Source organism: Neophocaena asiaeorientalis, unplaced genomic scaffold (assembly GCF_003031525.2).
Source record: "Neophocaena asiaeorientalis asiaeorientalis breed wild unplaced genomic scaffold, Neophocaena_asiaeorientalis_V1.1 scaffold37, whole genome shotgun sequence".
Taxonomy (NCBI): Eukaryota; Metazoa; Chordata; class Mammalia; order Artiodactyla; family Phocoenidae; genus Neophocaena; species Neophocaena asiaeorientalis.
Window position 1 is genome coordinate 822,677 of NW_020174269.1, and position 18,443 is coordinate 841,119.

The 18,443-nt window shown below is 43.9% G+C and overlaps 1 protein-coding gene across 2 annotated transcripts in view; it reads left to right on the top strand.

Moving 5' to 3' along the window:
* The window catches only part of BHMT (betaine--homocysteine S-methyltransferase), a 21,319-nt gene extending 8,685 nt beyond the window's left edge, over nt 1–12,634 (top strand). For both annotated transcript variants that reach the window (XM_024755728.1, XM_024755729.1), the window contains 6 exons: nt 1,866–1,984; nt 3,313–3,504; nt 3,877–4,024; nt 7,546–7,728; nt 9,380–9,608; nt 11,296–12,634. In XM_024755728.1, the coding sequence (XP_024611496.1) occupies nt 1,866–1,984; nt 3,313–3,504; nt 3,877–4,024; nt 7,546–7,728; nt 9,380–9,608; nt 11,296–11,479 (1,055 nt within the window). In that variant the 3' untranslated portion in view covers nt 11,480–12,634. The remainder of the gene's footprint in view (nt 1–1,865; nt 1,985–3,312; nt 3,505–3,876; nt 4,025–7,545; nt 7,729–9,379; nt 9,609–11,295) is intronic.
* Nucleotides 12,635–18,443: the final 5,809 nt, after the last annotated feature.

The window sequence follows — 18,443 nt, forward strand, 5'->3', positions numbered from 1 at the left end:
TTTTACAGCCTCTGGAAATTCATCAAAGGGCCAGCTGGGTGGACTTCTTATTCATAAACCATTCTGTCCCAGATACCAAGTCCGTAGTCCCTTCTCCCTTGCTCCAACCTCAGCACTCTGTGTTTATCTGATTGACTGTATATAAGGTTTTTCAGTTGATTCTGCTGTTAATTAAAACAACTTCGAAACCCCCTAATTTAGGCATGCTTTTAAGTTCCCACTGAGAACGAAAGGTTCCATGATTTTAAAAGCAGAGATTTGGCTTCAAGCTTAGAAATCCATTCTCTGAAATTCAAAAGCTTTTTCTGGCCCTCACCTTTTTGTCCATTTATAAACAAAAACTGAGCTTCCTATGTTCTTGGCACTCTACTGGGCATCTGGGTTGCAAAGATGCCAAGCTAATCTCCAGTCTTAGCCTCTGAAGGGCCAAGAACACCAGTGTCCTAATCATTTCCTAGTGTCTAACGTAGTTGTTCCCAGACCGGCAGACTTTATAGGTCTCTGAAATTTCAAAATAAATTTTAGGGCTCGATATACGACTGTTGGTTTCTTACTCTGTCCAGTCACTTCTCCTGACAAAAACAAAACGCCATCTAAGTCTCAATATCATTTTATAGAAGAAACATTCTCCGGCTCTCTTAGAATGGTGATTCTCAACAAAACTGGAAATAAGAATCAGCTGGGAAAACTTTTTAAAAAATTGCTTGTGCCTTACCCCAAACCAATTAAATTAGAATATATGTGGATTTGACACTAACATTCATAATATTTGAAAAGCTTGCAGGATATCGAATGGGCAACCAAGGTTTAGGACCACTATTTTAGAGCAAAGGATAACTCTTTTTTTTAATTGCACACATTTGATTATATGGGAAAAAAAAAAAAAGAAACCGCCCACCATATTTCCTCCAGCCAATGAAAGCTTCGCCACATGGTTTTCACCCATGAACCAAGATGGCGAACATTTCTCCGACACTTATTCCACTCTACTACCAGAATTATCTTTCAGAAACACTGAGTTGGGCTTCCCTGGTGGTGCAGTGGTTGAGAATCCGCCTGCCAATGCAGGGGACACGGGTTTGATCCCTGATCCGGGAGGATCCCACACGCCGTGGAGCAACTAAGCCCGTGCACCACAACTACTGAGCCTGGGCTCTAGAGCCTGTGAGCCATAACTACTGAGCCCACATGCCACAACTACTGAAGCCTGCGTGCCTAGAGCCCGTGCTCTGCAACAAGAGAAGCCACTGCAGTGAGAAGCCCGTGTACCACAGCGAAGAGTAGCCCCTGTTCGCCGCAAGTAGAGAAAGCCCGCGCGCAGCAACAAAGACCCAATGCAGCCAAAAATACATAAATAAAATAAATTAAAAACAAAAACACTGATACCTGTGGTCTGGCACCTAGACTCCTTGGGATGATGTGCTAGGCTGTTTTACACTCTGACAGCCCACCTTTCCAAGTGCATCTCCCACCACTTCTCCAGCACATCCTCAACTCCGGCCACTCGGACTGCTTGTCACTCCCCCAAATGCCAAGACTTTTCTTGCCTCCTTGTCTTTGCTCGGGCTGTTCCCTCTCTAGGGAATGACCTTCCCCATCTTCTCTGCCTGGCAAAAGCACTGAGATGATTCCTCCTCTGTGGGACCTCCCTCTTCCCTTCACCCCACATCCATGGCAGAGATAATCTCTTCCTCCTGGTAAGAGACTCCAGATCCACCTCTCATTTGCCCCCAGGATGAGCAAATGCCAGGCAACCAGGAATTTAAGCAGATATTTTCATAGTTGTTTATCTGAGAGCCTTTTGAAAGCATCACAGACTAATAAACTTTTAACAATGAATATCTTTCCCTCATTCAATCTCCCAGTTCGCCAGCTTCATCGAGAATTCCTCAGAGCTGGATCGAATGTCATGCAGACCTTCACCTTCTATGCCAGTGAAGACAAGCTGGAGAACAGGGGAAACTATGTTGCAGAGAAAATATCCGTGAGTAACACCACACGTGGCGCTCTTAGAAGGACACAGTAGACACGCATGTCATTACCAAACCTCTCATAGAGAAAAGTGTTGAGCCTCTTTAGAGCTCTGTTTTGTTTTAAACAATACAGAAACGAGATATGTGTAAATAATATTCTTAGGTTTTAGCTAGCATCCCTCAAATTAACAGAAAGGCATTTAATGAAGCAGATCAAAGAAGTATTTAACTATTAATGATTCTTTCAGTCCCTTGACTAAGTTGCTAAAGGAGTATCCTTACAAACTCTTAAATCTTTTTTAAAAATTAATTTTATTGATTGATTGATTTTATTTTTGGCTGCATCAGGTCTTCGTTGCTGCCCGCGGGCTTTCCCTAGTGGCGGCGAGCATGGGGTACTCTTTGTTGCAGTGCGCGGGCTTCTCATTGCGGTGGCTTCTCTTTGTTGAGGAGCACGGGCTCTAGGCGCGCGGACTTCAGTAGTTGTGACACGCAAGCTCAGTAGTTGTGGGTCGTGGGCTTAGTTGCTCCGCGGCATGTGGGATCTTCCCGGCTCAGCGCTCGAACCCGTGTCCCCTGCATTGGCAAGCGGATTCTTAACCATTGAGCCACCAGGGAAGTCCGAAACTCTTACATCTTTACAATTTGTTAATGTGACACAGTATAGGAGAAAGGTCATATGTGCCAGGAGTCAGTGAACCTAGAATCTTCCAGGCTCAGCTACAATCAACTGTGTGACGTTGGGCAAAGCATTTACTTATTCCATCAAATCAGCAATTTCTTCATCTCTAAAATGAATTCTAAAATTACATGAGTCTGTGTGATCTATAGTACTGGGGTTTTTTGAGGACAAGCATCAATTTATATTGCCTAAATAATTAGAAAAGACCTTACTTGTGATACATGTATCTGTTGAGAAAATATATAATGACAAAAAGTCATGAATTCTGTAGTAATTTAAATTGAATTTTATTCTTGTTAATCCTAAAAGCAAATCATTATCATCATCACCACTATTTGCTGGGTATTCTTCTAAGTGCAGCTTAGGCATTGGAAGATACCAGATCCTTTTATGTAAAGACTTTTACCCCCTCACAGATCTTTGGTATAATGTAATATCCTAAATACCATCATTAGATTTTATTGTTTAATCACTGTTATTGGCAGTGTTGTTACTGCAAATTGCTCAACTCCATAAAGCATTGAACTATTCCATCACTGTCGTTTTCTGGAATAAAATCACTATTGTAACATACAACTGAGATTTGGACATTTGAATAACAATTTTGCTTCAATTTCACATGAAAATGTAGATGTATCATAAATTCATCCATTTTAGGGGCAGAAAGTCAATGAAGCTGCTTGTGATATTGCCCGGCAAGTGGCTGATGAGGGAGACGCCTTGGTGGCAGGAGGCGTAAGCCAGACACCTTCGTACCTTAGCTGCAAGAGGGAAACTGAAGTCAAAAAAGTCTTCCAGCAACAGTTAGAGGTCTTCATGAAGAAGAACGTGGACTTTTTGATCGCAGAGGTAAACATACATGATCTAAGACGAGACGAGTACACTTAGGACATTTTCTCTGCCTTTTACTCTCATCAGGACCATGTGGGGTTAGGCACCAGTCATGACTAGTAGCTGTAATATTTAGTTTTGAAATGTTTTTCCAATTTAGGGCTTCAACTAAATGTGATTCAGTTAATGTAACATAGTGTTCTTCAAACCTGTGGGCTGTAAGTCGCTGAAATCACCATCCTATTCTGTTTTAAAAATGTTAATGGGTCACAACTCAGAGTTTGAAAAACACCCATCTGAGGATAATTAAGTTAATACACAGTAGGATAAGTTTTCAAATTATTTGGGAAGAAACAAGATTAAAAGTATCTTGACTTTAACTTATTTCAGTATTTTGAACACGTTGAAGAGGCTGTATGGGCAGTTGAAGCCTTGAAAGCATCTGGAAAACCAGTGGCAGCGACCATGTGCATCGGCCCGGAGGGAGATTTACACGGTGTGGCCCCTGGCGAATGTGCAGTGCGCCTGGTGAAAGCAGGTGATGATGCGTTCTGACCAGTTTGCAATTAGTGTGTCTATTTTTAAATTTTATTTATTTATTTTTATATTTATTTTTGGCTGTGTTGGGTCTTCATTTCTGTGTGAGGGCTTTCTCTAGTTGCGGCGAGCAGGGGCCACTCTTCATCGCGGTGCGCGGGCCTCTCACTATCGCGGCCTATCTTGTGGCGGAGCACAGGCTCCAGACACGCAGGCTCAGTAGTTGCGGCCCACGGGCCTAGTTGCTCTGCGGCATGTGGGATCCTCCCAGACCAGGGCTCGAACCCGTGTCCCCTGCATTGGCAGGCAGATCCTCAACCACTGCGCCACCAGGGAAGCCCCTAGTGTGTCTTTTAAATGACATACAAATGCAGGTCCATCTATGAATCACTATATACTATTTTTGTTACAGGAAAGCCATTAATTTACTTTCTTAGGAATATCTATAATATCATTATTGAGTCCCAAAGAGAAAAAAATGTTAAAAAAAAATACATACACAGACATACCAGCCTTTTGAAATGGGCAATTAGACCTACGCTGAATGTTTAACACCTGGAAATGAGAAGAAGTTTAGTAAATCAAAAGGAACATTAGGAAAAATTATGTTTTATTTTAAATTATCTAAAGTTGAGGTCTTTAGACATTAATAACTTTTAAGTCAGTTGCCCTCTTTGCCAAAGTTTTTCCATTCTTATAAATTACTGGTATGTTTTATTTTTTGTAATTGGTATAATAAATTTTCAAATCCTTTGATGTGAGACATGGAGCACCTAATTTATCTTTTTATATAATTTCCATTCCTAATATTGGGTCTCATTTCAATTAGGGAAAATTCACAGACTGTTTTCAAAGCTGCCTCATTTTCAACCTGAGGAATAACACAGTGTCCGTGGAAGAGTCTGACTCACTCTGTGGAACAGAGATTTTGATTGGCTAATTATTTAATTTCTCATCTTTATCCAACTCCTAATATTTCATGAAAGTCACTTCATACTTGTCAGTAATAATAATTATTTAGGTTTAGGAATGACATTGTAGAATCCTAATTTTTTGTTATACATATTAGAAATGGGGGGAGAAACCAAATTAGTATGTTTCAAAAAGATCAAAGGAGGCCCTCATCATCCCAACTGTTAATTGGCAGGGATTCTTCGCCTGCATCTACTCCTTCCTCTGCCGGTCTGTTCAGCGTGAGTGGCCACAGTGCTTGACCTCACCGTACCCTGTTTATATCCTTCGCAGAACTCCCCAGTTATCTCATTAGTTTATGTCTTGAATGTCTGGCTCTCTCACTTGATTGTAAAATCCCAGAGGGCAGAGACTATGTCTGCTTGACTCAGCACTGAGTACCGTGTGCCCAGCACAGCACCCAGCACATGATAGGTCCTTAGTCAATATCCATCTCACAAATCTAGTCCATCTTCCAATGTTAGTTCAACTTCCGTGAGCCCTTACATAGTCATCCCTACCCCAAATAATCACTTCCTCCTCTCAGCAGCTGTGTCGCACAATTAGAGTATCCTCAGATGACATTTTCTAATCTGTGAGACCGTTAATAGGGTTCTGCAGTTACACACAGATAGAAAATGCTGTGTTAAGCCAAGTTAAGCAGGCTCTTGGCTGCAGAACTTCTCAGAGGCTTTGACGTGTTCGTGTATACTGGCAGTCTCCAAGAAGGGACTACAGTAAATAACTACTGCCCAATTTAATGGATCATAGAACCTTGTTTTCATAGAGCAAACCTTGGGAAGCCCTGTGCTAAATTATAAAATCTTTGGTGTCCTTTATTTATATTCCTCTAAAACCCCTTACAAGGACCTTTATACCTAATAGACATCAATAAATAGCCAAGATGTGATTACTTCATTAATGTAATGATATCTAGCAAGGAAAGAGAAACTGTGGCTCCAGGACACCAGGAAGGATGGACGGATAGACGGACGGATGGACGGAAGGAAGGAAGGAAGGAAGGGAGGGAGGAAGAGAGGGAGGGAGGGAGGGAGGGAGGGGGGAAGGGAGGGAGGAAGGGAGGGAGGGAGAGAGGGAGGAAGGGAGGAAAAGAAAGGGAAAGAAAGAAAGAAAGAGAAAAGAAGAAAAAGGTAGTCAAGACCCAAGTGACTCTGTTCAGTGAGCTGTTGAATATACCAGTCTGGAACCCAGTAGAAAGGTCAGGGTTAGAGAGAGAAGCTTGGGAGAGGTCTGAATATAGATGGTATTGAGAGCCTGGGGCTGAAAAAGAAGTGTAGATGCAGAAGAGAAGATGGCTCAGTGGGATCCTGGGACACTACAGGACTGAAAGGTTTAGCCTTGAAGAGGGGTCAGCACATAACACTCAAAAAAAAGCAGCCAGGGAGGTAGGGGCAACACTCAGAGAGTGGGGGAAGTTCTCAGAAGCCAAGAGAAGGGGAGTATCGATGAAGGAGAGAGTGCCACGAGGTTGAATGCTGCCGAGACATTGAGTAAGATGAGAAGAGAGAAGTGACTACTAGATTTGGCAAGATTGAGGTCATCGGTGCCTTTAACAAAAACTGATGCAGAGGAATGACGGGCAGTGAGGCCGGATTGGAACAAAAATGAAGAGCGAACTGCAGGCCCAGGCCAGTGAGGACCACTAAGACGCCTGCCACTGAACACTGGAGGTCACAGCGTGTAACGTCAGCTCTGCTGCTCCTGGAATCTGGATGTTGGTGCCGCCCTCATTGTGGCCAGAATGAATCTTTCCTTTCCTTGTTCTTGGCACCTCTATAGCCCAGCTACAAAATCCTAGGCCACGGGTTCATCAAAAAAGTCCTTTTTGTCGGTCAACCCAAGTGTCCAACTAATGAATGGATAAGCAAAATGTGGTACGTACATGCAATGGAATATCATTCAGCCATAAAAAGGAATGAAATTCTGACACATGCTTCAACAGGGATGAGCCTTGAAAACATTGTACTAAGTGAAATAAGCCATTCAGGAAAGGACACATATTATATGATTTCACTTGTACGAAAGTTTCGGAAAAACCGTTTCCTAAATTACACTCTACTGTTATGCCCAAGAAACTTAATAATATTATTAAATTGGCCTGATAAAAGGAAACATTGATTTATTCCTCAGATGAGTCGTAACCACAGGTGCCATGGGGCAGCTGGGAGTCGTGAAAAATTATCATGCTTTGCAAATATAATGTCAAAGATTGAAAAAATGGCTACTAAAATTTGAAGTTAAAGGACAGTCCAATAATGATTTTTTTAAATGACTACTAAAATTTGTAGTTATAAAAACCTCTAATAATGATTATATTTTTCAAAAAATGATGGACAGCCAAGTGTGCATAGACGACACTTCAATTATAGCTGACTCTTCAAAGCACTGTTCGCAGAAATCATTCTTGCCCAAGGGTAAGATAAGTTTGCAGGGACCCAGTGCCATACTTCCAATTCACCGTTCCAAATAAAAGCTCTCTGAGTGAGAGGAGAGTCGGGCCCACGGGAACCTGGTGAATCCCTAAAGCTCACATGTTCTTCCCACTTGCAGGAGCTTCCATCGTTGGCGTGAACTGCCATTTTGACCTCACAACTAGCTTACAAACAGTGAAGCTCATGAAAGAAGGCCTGGAGGCCGCGGGACTGAAAGCCCACCTGATGAGTCAGCCCTTGGCCTACCACACTCCCGACTGCGGCAAACAGGGATTTATCGACCTGCCAGAATTCCCCTTCGGTAAGACAGACGTTTTATAAATCATCTCAGGGTCTTTATGTTTGACAAATTCCAAAGAAATCTCTAGCCATAGAGCTTTATCATGTAAAGTAATGGCTGCATATCTCCTCATATCTTGCCCCCAGCTTCTCTCCTTGCAACCCCAAACTTTTAAATTAGACATTGGGAAAAGACAGGACCGGCAAGCAAAAAAGACCTCTGAACTTAAATGTAAAATCAAAGGTGAGTCAACACCTAGGTAGACAACCAATTCGTCATACCTGAAGTTGGCAGAAAGGACGCCCTCCTGGGTAGGATCAGCAAAGATTCTGTTTCTGGTTCCAGCTCTGTTGCTAAGTTGCAGAACCTTAGCAAATTTCTTAGTTCTCCCAGATCTTAATTTTCTCATCAGAAAAAATAAGTCGTTTAGACCAAGTTATCGCCAAGATACTTTTCTCCTATTCTGAATGTTGCTCAGATATTCTAGCAATATCTGAGTTTGTGGGGCAGAGGGAAGTTACCATCATTGGGTTACTGTGTAACAGATTTGAATGAAGAGACCAAGCAGATGAAGGGGGGGAATACTTGCAGTCTGGGAAGAGGGATAAAGCATGTGTGGGAAGTGGGGTGTGTCTACCTGGAGAATCAAGCCACGGGTGAGCAGGGCCAGACCCCGGCCAGCCTCCTATTTCATTCTAAGGTCCTTACCCCATATTCTAGAGGGACCCTGGAAAATAATCAGTCTAGAAGAACCATAGAAGAAGAACGGCAAGGCATTTGTGGTATTTATTGCTGTAGAACAAATTATTGCAAAATTTAGTGGCTTTAAACGACAAATATTTATTATATCTCAAGTTGCTGTGGGTCATGAATTTGGGAGCAGCTTAGCTCAGAGTCTCTTAATACGTTGCAGTCCAGACTCTTGCAAGGGTTATAGTCATCTGAAGGCCTGATGGGAGCTGGGGGATCTACTTGCAGGCTCTCTCAGTTGGCTGTTGGGAGTCAGGGTCAGTTTTTTTCTGTCTGTTGACTGGAGGCCTCAGCTCCTTAGCTCATGGGCTTTCCACTGTGGTATCTGAGTGTTCTCACAACACGGCAGCTGGGCTGAACGTTCCAGGAGAGAACAAGGCAGAAAACATAATGTCTCTTATGACCTAGCCTCAGAAGTCACAAACCATCCCTTCTGCCATATTCTATTGGTCTCACAGACCAACCTGACATAATACAGGAGGGTCCACACAAGGGTGAGAACATCAGAGGGCAGAGAACAGGGAATCATCTTGAAGTCCGGCTGTCACAGTATTTAAAATTGGATATGTCAATGCAAAATAGCTAATAGTTTTTAAGAGTTAGGAGCTAAATGTTGACAACTTATCTAACTCATTTATTGAAAATTACACATTTATTATAGCTGTTTGTTTTGAATTTTTCTTTTTTTTTTTTGCGGTACGCGGGCCTCTCACTGTTGTGGCCCCTCCCGCTGCGGAGCACAGGCTCCAGACGCGCAGGCCCAACGGCCATGGCTCACGGGCCCAGCCGCTCCGCGGCATGTGGGATCCTCCCGGACCGGGGCACGAACACGTGTCCCCTGCATCGGTAGGCGGGCTCTCAACCACCAGGGAAGCCCCTTGAATATATATTTTTAATTTAAGCAGAGTGTCATTTATTACAGGACTGGAGCCCAGAGTTGCAACCAGATGGGATATTCAAAAATATGCCAGAGAGGCCTACAACCTGGGGGTCAGGTACATAGGTGGGTGCTGTGGATTTGAGCCCTACCACATCAGGGCGATTGCAGAGGAGCTGGCCCCGGAAAGGGGATTTTTGCCACCAGCTTCAGAAAAACATGGCAGCTGGGGAAGTGGTTTGGACATGCACACCAAACCCTGGATTAGAGCAAGGTAAGAACCTTAAACTGTATTTGCCAAACCAAACTCATTTAGATTATGAATATGTCCAAATGAGGTCATTACAAAAACTGCGGCCTATTTGCTGTGTAATTGTAAAGAATCAGTTATCCTCTTTAAATTCTCTCATAGAGATGTTTATAACGTAGCTTTATGGAGTGACTTTTGGGGAAAGCTTTAAGAATATAGAATATAAATCATGTAAGTTGCAACAAAGTGTGATTTCACACTCTAGGAAAGCACCGTCCATGTGGTGGACACTAACAGTGAATCAGTTGTTAGGATTTAAGTACAGCAAATATTAATTGCCCGTTCTGTGCCAAGCACGAAACTTGGAGCTGGGAAGACAGTGGTGAATGAGATAAAACATGTCTTTACCCACAGAGTTTACATTCCAGTGGGGAAGAGGAACAATAAACAGTTTCACATCAGGCTATGTGCAGGGCACTAGGAATATAGAAATGAAAGGCTGTGGTCCCTGGCTAAGAGAATCTCGCGGTCTACTGGGGAAAATGGAGAAGAAAGCTGATGTAGTTAACTGCTTGAGTAGAGCCATGGATAAAAAAGTAACAATGAAGAGAAGAGAATAACTATCTCCACCTAATAGATAATTTAGAAGAAGGGACGTTGGGGCTGGATTTTGAAGAGCTGAGTAGGCTTCCACGGGATAAAGAAGGGGGTGGAGGATGCACCCCAAGCAGAGGGAGCAGTTTCCCTCTGTTCAGTGAACATTAGTTGGGCACAACTATGTCAGACACCATTGTGGCTGCTGAGGGAGCACGTTGGACAAGGCACAGGCCTGTCCCCAAGGAGGTAACAGTCTAGTAGGCAGAGAAATAAACAGCTAAGTTCAAACTGGTATGGTAAGTTAAGGATGAAGATGTGCACAGGTTCTGTGGAGTCTGTACTAATGGCCCACAGGAAGAAAGGTGGGAAGGTTGGTGAAGAATTTCTTACAGAGCTAACACCAGAGCTGAATTTCAAAGGACGAATTAGGTTGCCAGACTGGAGAACAGCCTAGAGGGAAGCACTGAGAGTGGCAAGAGAACAAGGTGCTGAGAAACTAGAAGTTTGAGAATATTGGATTCAGAATTTGGTAAAGACACAGGTCAGGAACAGGAGGTGGCCTTTGTTCATGCTCACGAGGTTGAGATGACCTCATCCCAAGGCAATGAGGAGCCTGGAGGGTCTCAAGTGGTCCGAGACAAAGTTAGATTTGCAAGTTTTAGTAGCCTCGAGACAGGGAAACCTGTGAGGAAATCTCTGCTGGAAGATACCAAACATGGCGAGGCCTGAACTAGGAGACAAGGGAAATAGAAAGGAGGCTGGGGCGGGATCCTCAGGGTGAGAGGTGCAGAAGCAACACTGGCTTTGGGGACAGCAGCAAATGTGGGCTCAGCTGGCTCAGGAAGTAGAGTGCCAGAAAGTGAGGATGGAGAGGTAGGGTAATTTGGATAGAAAATGTCCCTATTCTAAACTCTTAGCTTTTGAACCTATGTGTATGTAAAAAGAAGAAATTCAAAGTAACTTTAGACCTACAGATTCTGAAAGAAAAAGATAAATGTGTTTCAATGCACACACTCTCAGGAGCCCAAAGACAGCTCTACAGGGTGTCTTAGCTCTGCGACCTAGAGAGGGAAGCTCAGGGAGAAGTCTCCTGCTGTGTGTTTTGTTCCCCCAGGGCCAGGAAGGAATACTGGGAGAATCTTCGGATAGCCTCAGGCAGGCCGTACAACCCTTCTATGTCAAAGCCGGATGCCTGGGGAGTGACCAAAGGAACAGCCGAGCTTATGCAGCAGAAAGAAGCCACGACCGAGCAGCAGCTGAGAGAGCTCTTTGAAAAACAGAAGTTCAGATCTGCATAATAGCCTTAGCGGAACCCATTTTCAGTGACCTCCTCTATGCTTGGAAGTCTATGTTTGGGCCTCAGTTCCAAAAATAAGGAAAAGATGGTTAAAAGGCAATGCTTATATGAACCCCAGCCTACATGTAACAAAACAATTACAAATAGTACTTGACAATTTTGAAAAGTATATATTTATAACTTGAAAGCAAAATAAATAAGAAGCAAATATTAAACAGGTTTACTAAGCACCCACCATGTACACGGTATTAAGGAAATCACTGTGGCCAAGGAAAAGTAATTTGGACATTAGTCCCACTTCAAGAAGTTTGCAGGCTAGTAAGGAGGATGAGATGTGAGCTGTCATAAATGGCTCAGCAATCAGACAGGGACAAAGTGCTATAAGAAAGTGACTTCCAAGCTCTTCTGAAGATGACCCTTCATAAGAAACACAATTTATATTGATATAATGACCCAGTAAAGTACATGTACACCCATTGAAATAAAATGTGATCCATTCTGGTATTTTTTATGCCACTCCTTTCTGTCCTATTTCATTAATAAAATACTATGCTGGTTAAGACCCCTCAAATTGATTTTATGACCCATTAATGAGTTTTGACCCACAGATTGAAAAACACTGCTATGGGACACCAGCTATGGGGACTTTGCTATTCCTTTAAGTTTTTTCTTAGAAAATCAGTCCTATGGGACCTGATCAGTAAATATTCAAAGCTCAGAGTTCCAGAGTTGTTCCCTCACTTTTCTGACCCATTTCTACCACTAAGAAGCATTCAGACCAATGCGGAGGCTGAGAAGGGATGGGTACCCAGGCTCTCTCCATCTTTTTCTAGGCTGGATCCACCTAAATACCTCCCTTCAGTAAGGCTGGGGAGCAATGGTCTTGTGTTACTTTTGTAGCTTTAAAAAATATATAATAAAGAAAAAGAGATTCTCCAAACTCTATCTGGGGTTCCTAGATTGAGAACTATATTTTTACCTGGTAGTATCTACTCTGAAAGCTCAAGCCTGAAGATGTAAGAGCATTAGAATAAACATGGCTACTCGATGTATTAGGAAAGAGTTCATGCTTCTTTCTAAACATTCATGGATTGGTATAGCTGTTTGGAAATTCTAATCTCTTCAGCTATTAAAATAAAAGGAGCAATGAGACTTATCTTGGATGTATTTGAATCTTATTCCTGTTCTATAATTTGCTAAGTTTTGTATAACCTCAGTTTCTATTTAAAAAGACACAAGCATGCTAGAGTTTTAAAGGACAAGGCAGCAGTATTTAAAGGGAAAAGAAACTTCCAGAATTTCTTTTCAAAGCAGCACGACTCTCAGAGGTTGCATATGGCTGAGGTGAAATAAGAAAAGAGTGAAAGTCACTTTTTTTTTAACCAATTGCTATCTACCATTTTTCATTCTCAAATCAGGTTCAATATTTAATACTTTCATTCATAGGTAATAGATACCTTTATTCAACCTACTACTGTGTAAGATGGATGCCTCTTTAATATTCTTTTCAGAACTTGTATTGCCATACAAAACACTGTAACCCCTAATTTTTCTTATATCTTTTGATTTTAAAAATGTTTCCCTCAAGAGGAAATATACATACTGAAGGTACACTGGAATGAAACTGTATGTCAACAGTGACTCCTAGTGGCATATTTCATATTTTGAAAAAAATTTTTTGAAATTCATCCCTCCACCAAGTGCATTCATTTTATTTCCAGAAATCTTGTTCATTAAAAGGGAAATTTCATTCAATACCTGTAAGCTTCCTTGTGTTAAACAGACATTTCTCACTGGTAAAGATATTTTTATGGAATCAGAGCCAGAAAGACCTTAGAGATCCAGAGTCTAAACTCTCCCTTTTAAGGGTAAGATTCCAAAGGCAGGATGTCAAGTCAGGAAGAATTTCTTATTAGTCCAAAGCTACCAGGAAAGATGGCTTTAGCTTGGATTCTTGGTAGAAGGAGAATGGAACCAGGACAGATGGTTCACAAAACTATGGAGTTCATCCTCCTGCCAGGAAATAGAGATCCCTGCATTCCTCAGAGCCGATGTAAACTCACTGAGTAAACTGCTTGCAGTTTATGACCTGATACTTATTCACATTGTAGCAAAGCGCCTTTGAGTAAGGGAGCCAAGCCAATGCAGACCTATTAACGGAGACAGAACTGGACAGGAAGGGATCAAAAACTTCAGTTCCCAATTTCTCCAGAGGGGGGCAGCAAAGCACCAGCTGGGAATGCAGGAGGAGTTCTATTTTTCTTTGAACTCAAGCTATTTCGTCAGAACAAACTGTAACATTGAACGGCAGAAACAGCTGTAGCTGTCTTTATTTGTTTTGATCAGTTTTTCCCTAAGATACATGGATCTTTGAATCACATCCTGGACAACCCACCCAGCAAGGAAAGCCTTATCTCTCTCCAACCGGATCCTCTTTTTTTCTTCCTCCAGAGATCATTTTCCCCAGTTTTGAGCACAATGGCTGGCTGAGAACATTATACAGACTGTTTTCCCAAACAGCCTCCCTGTTAGTCAGTAACATCCACTCAGCCAGTCTGGAACCTTCCGGTTGTTACGTGCCAGGTAGACAATTGTGATTCTTACACAGTCGAGGAGGAAGGAGTCAATTTGAAGAGAGAAAAATAGAGGAGCCCTGGGAAGTGGTTCAGGAATAGTCTGAGAGTGTGTTAAACCGCAGAGTTTGGGATAACCAGGCCCAGTGTTTCTAAACATCTTCAGGAACAAATGAATGTTTAGTGTTTGAACAGAAAACGACAGAAAGGCAGCCAAATACAAAGACTTCTCACGATGGTGACAGAAAGAGCAGGGTCATTCGGCCAAAATTGGTGGGAGTGTGGAGACGGAAAGAAAGAGCCAGAAAATGCTTCCAGTTTTCAAGCAGCTGGAGGCTCTGTTGGCCTTGGATAGATGAAAAATTAAGGAGATGGAAAGTGAGAGGGACAGGTGCCATAATTTGTGCTGCTGTGAGCTACAGAAATAATGCCAAACCATTCCAGTACAGCCAAACAGAAGAGGTTAATTTATATGCCACTATATCAAATGCACAATCATTTTTTTTGTTTGTTTTTTGTTTTTGTTTGGTTTTTTTTTGTGGTATGCGGGCCTCTCACTGTTGTGGCCTCTCCTGTTGCGGAGCACAGGCTCCGGACGCACAGGCTCAGCGGCCATAGCTCACGGGCCCAGCCGCTCCGCGGCATGTGGGATCCTCCCGGACCGGGGCACGAACCCGTATCCCCTGTATCGGCAGGCGGATTCTCAACCACTGCGCCACCAGGGAAGCCCAAACGCACAATCATTTTATCACATGGTTTGAGCGACAGATTTGTGAACATTCCCTATGTAAATTTTTACATGAAGTACATTTTCAAGGGAAATATTTAGAGTACTTCTAACAAAAATTTATTTCCCCAAATGCCTAACATATTTTTAGCAGTCATCACTTATTTGCAAGCTGCTCATGTACCATTTGAAAATGATTCCTGTTTGTTCCTTCAAGCAGGTTCAGTGAGACCTCTATTTGGCCCCATTTTGTGGTTATTTGTTCTAGTTTACTACATGGCCTTGAAAGGAAAAGGCTGACTATCTTTGAAAATAGTTCAAACTTTTCCCCCAATTCAGCCTGGCCATCCTTCCCATTATTTTGACTTAATGAGATTTTACTGTTCTCTGGAAAGGTTGATGTCTCAACACATGAATTGTGCAGAACACTACATTGCAAAACACTCATGTGACGTAGTAGAAAAAGCAATGAACAAATTTACAATCAGGTATTCGGGGTGCCAGTCCTAGCTTTGCCTCTACCTCACTATGCAACATTGGATATATTACCCTGCTTCTCTGAGATTCAATGTTCTCATCTGTAAGGTGACAAATCTCTAATACCGTGCTTAAAGAGCTCCACAATTTTATGGTATACGTAAGCAACATCCTCATCACTGTCAACAAATATTTACTGAGTGCCACTTGTGGTGTGTTTACAGCAGGCTTCGTTGTTAATTAATTATTCCCCTGACTAGACAGACGGCAGACTAAAACAAATAACACCGTTCAGAGAGCAGGGAACGTTTTATTGGCCTGCACTCAGGCTGGCACTGGGAATGAAATTGTCATTCTTCCCCACAGGTACTGCTTCCTAGGGAGGTTCGGGCCTGTGGCTTTTCATATTATGAACTGTTTCTGTCTTCAGGACTCAGAGGTCTTTGTAGGTTTGCATAAGCGTAAGCTATGGAAGTTCTAGGAACCACCATGTAGGTAATTCTTGTTTAGAGTTCATCTCCCTAGGAAGGAGAGAACTGTCTTCTTACATTTTATGGTAAAGATGATGGAGTTTGGGAGTAAGAGGCCTCAGAACTTTCTCCTTCCATAAGGCCATTCCCAGAAGGTTGATGATCCCCAGATTTGTATCTCCAGCCTGGACCACCCCCAGGAACATGCACTTGACATCAGCCTGACCTTTAGACCCAAGCAAGTCGCTGCCCTGGACCCTGGGTTTCAGGCCCTGTGTGCCTTCCCGTGGTTGTCCAGGCAGGGTTCCCCAAATCGGGACCCGGTCTGCGTGTGTTCTGATCACCAGAGACACACCTTCCTCAAAACTGCCTAAGTCCTTCTGTAGTGGCTAGGACTGCTCAGGGCCAGCTATGCCACCCGGGAGGGGAGCCCCCAGCCTGGGCAGGTCAGCATGGGACCCAGTCTCGGTTTCTTCCCTTCTAGGTGCTCAGTGACAATGTACACCTCTTTCCCATGTCTCCCACTTCCACCCCAGTCTGGCATTGACCAAGGGCCCCAAGGAGCCCTGGGCCTCTTGCTGGCCCCGGTTCCAGGAGGGGCAAATGGTGACGGGAGAGCTCCTGCTGCTGGGTACAGTATCTCTGTCCTGGAGTCGGGTGAGGTTGGGCTGCCCAGAACAGTGCAGACTGTGTGTGACTCTTCTCAGACACAGGACAAGTTCCGGGCTCTGGGCCGCCAAAGGTCCACCGTCGGCCCTTGCTTTGAGCAGCCTATGGAGGCCCGAGTTAGTTCTCACCTATGCGGGTTCCGGCCTCAGCACAGGGCGGGGGGGTGGGGTGGGTGGTGGTGGGGGTGATGAGGGGACACAGCCCAGGGGGACAAGCAGGGGTAGCGACAGGTGCTCTTTACCCTGAGCATCCTTCCTCAAACATGGCTACTCCCTCCCCCGCCACCACTGCCACCCAGTGGTCACCCCACCCCTCCACAGGCTCCTCCAGGGGTAGCCATGCCTCAGACCCTGAGGAATTTCCAGACACTGCTCCACAAGGCCAGCAGGCTATGCCTGTCTATGTCCCCTGGCCTCTGATGGATATGGCCTCGACCTGGCCTCCCGGGTTGGTATGAAGTAGTGCCAGACGAGGGATGGACATCCCTGAGTGAATGACCCCTCTCTTCCAGCACTGCCTCCTGTGGAGTTGTGTGGGAAGTGGCTGCAGAGTCAACACTGAGACATCATGTCCTAGGAAGGCACTGTGTTGGAAGATGCACTCCTCTACATTCACACTGTAAGGTTCCCAACGGTAAATTTGCCACAAAATGAACAGTCATTCAATGTTCCCACATAAGACGGGCACTGTGGTCACTGTCCACGAAGCACAGCAGTCACCTCTGAGAGTCGCAGAAGCCAGTGTTCACAGGCCACACTGTGGATGATATGGTACCAGGAGCTACAGAAACAAGATCTTATCGTTTCAATACAAACAGTTTCCAAAAACCCATGGCATTGAGAGTAAGAATAGACAGCATCACTATCTTTTTCTCTCAGTGGAAGATATGAAAGTAGTTCATTTGCCAAGAAAGAATAAGAAGAGATGCTTCCTATTCCTCAGTCGGGAGAGATGAGCATCTTCACAGAAGTACCACTTTCCAACGCACTCTTCTAAACCACATGGCAGATCACCACACCTCACATGAGCCCATGAATTTTTAAATACATTTTAGATTGAATACCTTTTTAAAATAAAATTGCTTATATAGACAGATATCCCATAAAAACATTCCCCAGAGCCCTCCATGTCCTAGGAGCAGCCATTGTCTGAAGACTAGGTCCTGAGCTTCTCTTGTCCCCCTAAACATGCTCCTCCCACAGCATTTTCCATCTTAGAACATGGCGGCTCCAGATTCTAAGATTTTGCTCAAGCCCAAATCCTTGACTCCTCTCTTCCTCTCACGCCCACTTTCAGTCCATCCACAAAGCCTGTCAGACCTACCTTCAAAATATATCGGCTTTTCACAACCGTCCTACCATCACCTCCCTGGACCAAGCCACCATCATCTCTCACCTAGATTATCACACAATAAGTTTCTTAAGCAGTCTCTCTGTTTCCTCCTTAGGCTCCCTGCGATCTAATCTCCACAGACTATCAAGGATGACTCTTTGAAAAACTAAGTAGATCATGTCACTCCTCGATTCAAAAACTTCCAATTGCTTCCTGTCACAGACACTGAGTTTCGCTTCTCAGATGCCCTTTCATGGAAGGACAGGCTGTCCAGCTGTGGGTTATATGACCCCAGCGCCCAGCTCCTTCAAGGTCAAAGCTGCAGAGGACCTCTTTGTTCAAGGTCACACCTTCCCTAGGCCAGCCTGTACCTGGTGCCCGTGCAATGCAAGCCTGACATGTTGACCTGACACAGGACAACTGTGCATGAAGGACCACAGAGGACAATATTCTCTCCAGAACTCACCACCGGGTGGACCAAGGCATTTCTGGATCTTCATCACAACTCAGTTTCAACCCCTACCCAGTCCTATCTCCTCCTCCCCTTTCACAGGTGCCAGACCTGCATTGCAGCCTGAAGGCTCTACCTGTCACTCCTGGTCCCTCTCCCCTTTAACTTTCATGAGCATTTCCACCCCATCCCACCCTCCAGTCTTGCAATTCTATGTCCTTATTGGCATCTGATTCCCAGAGGACCCAAAACGGACTCATTTTCCC